Source organism: Populus alba, chromosome 17 (assembly GCF_005239225.2).
Source record: "Populus alba chromosome 17, ASM523922v2, whole genome shotgun sequence".
NCBI lineage: Eukaryota > Viridiplantae > Streptophyta > Magnoliopsida > Malpighiales > Salicaceae > Populus > Populus alba.
In genome coordinates, this window is record NC_133300.1 from 20,863,039 (window position 1) to 20,866,816 (window position 3,778).

At 40.8% G+C, this 3,778-nt stretch overlaps 1 protein-coding gene across 1 annotated transcript; it reads right to left on the reverse strand.

Moving 5' to 3' along the window:
* Positions 1-243: 243 nt before the first annotated feature.
* Positions 244-3,778, reverse strand: LOC118037125 (LRR receptor-like serine/threonine-protein kinase EFR). The gene is made up of 2 exons (XM_035043019.2): positions 966-3,778; positions 244-848 (listed from the first exon to the last, which is right to left on the reverse strand). Exons 1-2 carry the CDS (start codon positions 3,616-3,618, stop codon positions 439-441), a joined length of 3,063 nt encoding a protein of 1,020 aa, XP_034898910.1. The 5' UTR covers positions 3,619-3,778; the 3' UTR covers positions 244-438.

Below are 3,778 nucleotides of genomic sequence, written 5' to 3' on the forward strand. Positions count from 1 at the left end.
TCCAGCAGAATATCGGCAGCAATGTCACGAGCAAAAGGCAATCCGTCACCATTATTAACAATCTTTAATGTTGATTAGAAGTAAATGTTAAGGGCTTAATTAGAGGATTTTATTTCTCGTCACCAAAATTACCCATAATTAACAATGTCAAAACAATCCTTCTTTTAGTGAATTTTGTTGCCGGTGGAAGCTCAGTTAATTTGTATAGTTTGGCATATTTCCTGTAATTTGTCAAGTAAAAAGTGACTCGTAAAATGAGAGTGCTTGATTTTTGCATAACGTTTAATTACACAGAACAGATTGCTTGAACAAGACAGGCACTTAAACAGGTTTCGTGCCCTTTCAGGGACGCTTCTGACTAGTAGCTAGGTAGGACTCATGCTAATGCAAACAAGCAAGTTACAACATTTGAACTCTATTAATCCTCATGTCACATACTCACTTCGAAATCGTCTGGACCCTATAGGGCAAGCTGGAACTTCTAGGAGGGTAGCTGTCCATGCCTTCGAGAAAATTGGCCTTGGTTCGATTCAATACAGCTACAACATTGCTGATGTCCATTCTCTCTCTTGGTAAATTTTCTGAACAAAACACTCCTACCTTGCTAATTGACATCAAACACTCCAGGATTTGATGAGCGTCTTTTCCCTGATCAACTTCTATCACAAGTTTCGGGTCCGCAACGTCAACTACACGGTCAGGTAATGCCATTTTAACATAGTTGTGGAGTTCTATTCCATCTTTAAACATGCTATCTGTAGGTCTCTTTCCAGTAATCATCTCCAGCAGTAGGATTCCATAGCTGTACACATCCCCCAAAGTTGACACCTCGCTTCCGATGCCATACTCTGCAGTCCATATGTTTGCATGGTTAATTAATCAGGGTTGTTCATGACCTTGCAGGTAAAAGTCAAGAGAAGAATTGTAAATAATGGAATACATAACCTTCTAGTGCTGTGTGTTACCTGGAGCTGCGTAGCCAACGGTGCCTTTTAATCCAACAGAGCTTGTCTGATACGAAGCTTCAGAAAGGAACTTTAACAATCCAAAGTCCCCAACATGAGCAGTCATATCTCCATCGAGAAGAACATTACTAGGCTTAAGATCACAATGAGAAATAGGCGTTTTGCAATGGTTGTGCAAATAGTCGAGCGCATTAGCCACATCAATTGCAATGTTTAACCTCTGAATGAGACTAAGATTTCTTGGCTCATGCACTTCCTGATACAATGTTTGGTTTGGATGCAACCATTCTTCTAGACTTCCATTGATCATGAACTCATAAACAAGAGCTTTGAAATCATTACCTTGAAGATCAACGCCAGCATATGCACATAATACTTTGACAAGATTTCGGTGCCTGATGTTTGTCAAAGCTGCACATTCTCTCATGAAGCTTTTGGAAGCTCCTTCGCGTTGCAAGTTGAATACTTTCACAGCAACAATCACTCCATCAGATGCTAGTACTCCCTTATACACAGACCCAAAACTACCAGCACCAATTAAATTTTCAGAAGAGAATCCATTGGTTGCTTGACGGAGGTCTTTGTAGGCTACTCTTTGGAATGGGATTTCACGTGCCAAATCATTTTTTGTTTTTCTCAATGATTTTTTCAAGCAGCAAAAATATAAAAAAGATGTGATGAAGATTAATCCAATAAAGCCACAAGGAATTGCGACTATCAATGCCAGCTTGGTAGAAGATTTTGGCTTTGTTGACTTGGATCTGCATTTGGGAAGATTCAACTGAAGAATTCCTCCACAAAGATTCTTGTTCCCTGAAATTGAAATCGCACTTGTGTTTTCAAAAACACCGTTCATGGGCACCTCACCTTCAAGGTCATTAAATGACAGGTCCAAACTCTGCAACAACTTGAAATCTCCCAAAAACTTGGGAATTTGGGCAGTCAAGTTGTTGTGAGAGAGATTAAGATCTTGAAGTGCTCTCAAAGGTTTCAAAGACTCAGAAATGGGGCCTTGAAAGAAGTTTCCATCCAAATACAAATGTTCCAAACTCTCGCAACTGCCAAGACTTGAGGGAATTTCCCCTGATAGCCTGTTTTTGGAGATGTCCATGTATCCAAGAGTCACTAACTTGCCCACTTCAAAGGGAAGGGAACCAGTCAACTGATTTTCAGACAGGACCAAATACATTGACAAGGATGAAATGCTAAGGACCTCTTTTGGTATGGGACCACTGAGATTGTTTTGGGAGAGAGCCAAGACCAACAAGTTCTGGCAGTTTCCAAGGCTTGGAGGGATGCTTCCCTGTAGATTATTTTGATCAAAATTAATTTGCATCAACGAGGTGATGTTCCCTAAAGAAGAAGGGATGCTCCCTGATAATTTGTTTTCATTAAGAAAGAAATCAGCTAAATTTTGTAATTTACCAATAGAACTTGGTATACTGCCAGTCAAGTGATTTGCCTCTAAACCCAAAGTATCCAAGCTTACGAGATTTCCAATGCCATCAGGAATGTTTCCTCGGATTTGATTGCTTCCGAATGTCATCTGCTTGAGATTTGTTGAGAAGTTGCTAATTATATCAGGCAGCACCCCTCCAAAATTGTTCTCATTTATAGCCAAAGCTTCCAACTTGCTGCTGTTTGAGAGGGTGTAGAGAAAGGACAGGTCATCATCCTCACCATTTCCAAGCCCAATTGCTTGCATTGAAAGAACCCTTAGGTTAGGCATGATTGCTAAAGTGGGAACTTTTCCGGTGAATTCATTGTATGAAAGATAAATCTCAGTGAATTTTGAGGCATTAAAGAGCGTTGCTGGGAGTTGTCCACTTAATCGATTGCCGTGAATGCCAAGATATTGGAGATTTGGAAGAGTTAGGCCAAAGTATGGAGGAAGTGTACCATGAAATTGGTTATGAGCCAAAGATAAATGAAGGAGAGAAGAAATATTGTATAAGGAGAGAGGGATTGTACCACTCAGATTATTTGAGCCAAGTGAAAAGAAGCTTAATGTTTTCAGTTTCCCAATACCACTGGGAATACCTCCTTGTAAATTATTAAGTGCTCCATCAATTTCAATGATAGATGAAAGATTTTCGAAAGAGGGGGGTATCTTGCCACCTAGATTGTTTTTTCTAAAACTAAATACCTGCAGCTTTGATAACGATCCAAGTCCTGCAGGAAGGTTGCCAGTAAGATTGTTTCCCTCTAAATTAAGGCTCAGGAGGTTCGAGCAATGAGAGATGTTGGCCGGGATTTCACCGGTGAACGAGTTATTCCCGAGAATCAGTGTCTGTAGCCGAACCAAACGATCTATTTCTTGGGGGATAGTATTGGTGAAACTGTTGTTTTCCAATCTTAGCAGCCTAAGAAAACTCAAGTTCCCAATGGAGGGAGATAGGCTGCCCACCAGTTGGCTGGAGTGGAGGTCAAGCTCTATGACTCTTTGATGCCGTCTTCCACATGTTACTCCTGACCACTGGCAGAGGGGCAAGGATTCATTCCACGAGCTTAGTTTTTCAGGGGGGTCTGAGATTTGAGCCTTGAAAGCTAGTAGCGAGAGCTTGTCTATCTCGCTTTCTCCTCTAGCTAATGAGATGGAGAAAGAGTGGTGAATTACTTGCAAGAAAAGAAACCACAAAATGCATGAACTCATGCTTGAAAGCTTCAGTTTCAATGGGGTCCTAGAGGTTTAAGTTGAGATGAAAGGGCTTGCTGTGATTCTCTGTGGATGAAACAACATTATAAGAAAGGAACGGATGCGATCCTTGAGATGCATTCAGACGCAAATTGTACCTTCTTCGGATTCATCAACA

Excerpts from the sequence above, each read along its gene's own strand:
- LOC118037125 (XM_035043019.2), bottom strand. The coding sequence starts at position 3,618 with ATGAGTTCATGCATTTTGTGGTTTCTTTTCTTGCAAGTAATTCACCAC. Across the intron at positions 849-965 it reads CGTTGGCTACGCAGCTCCAG|AGTATGGCATCGGAAGCGAG; the intron begins GTAACACACAGC and ends TATGGACTGCAG.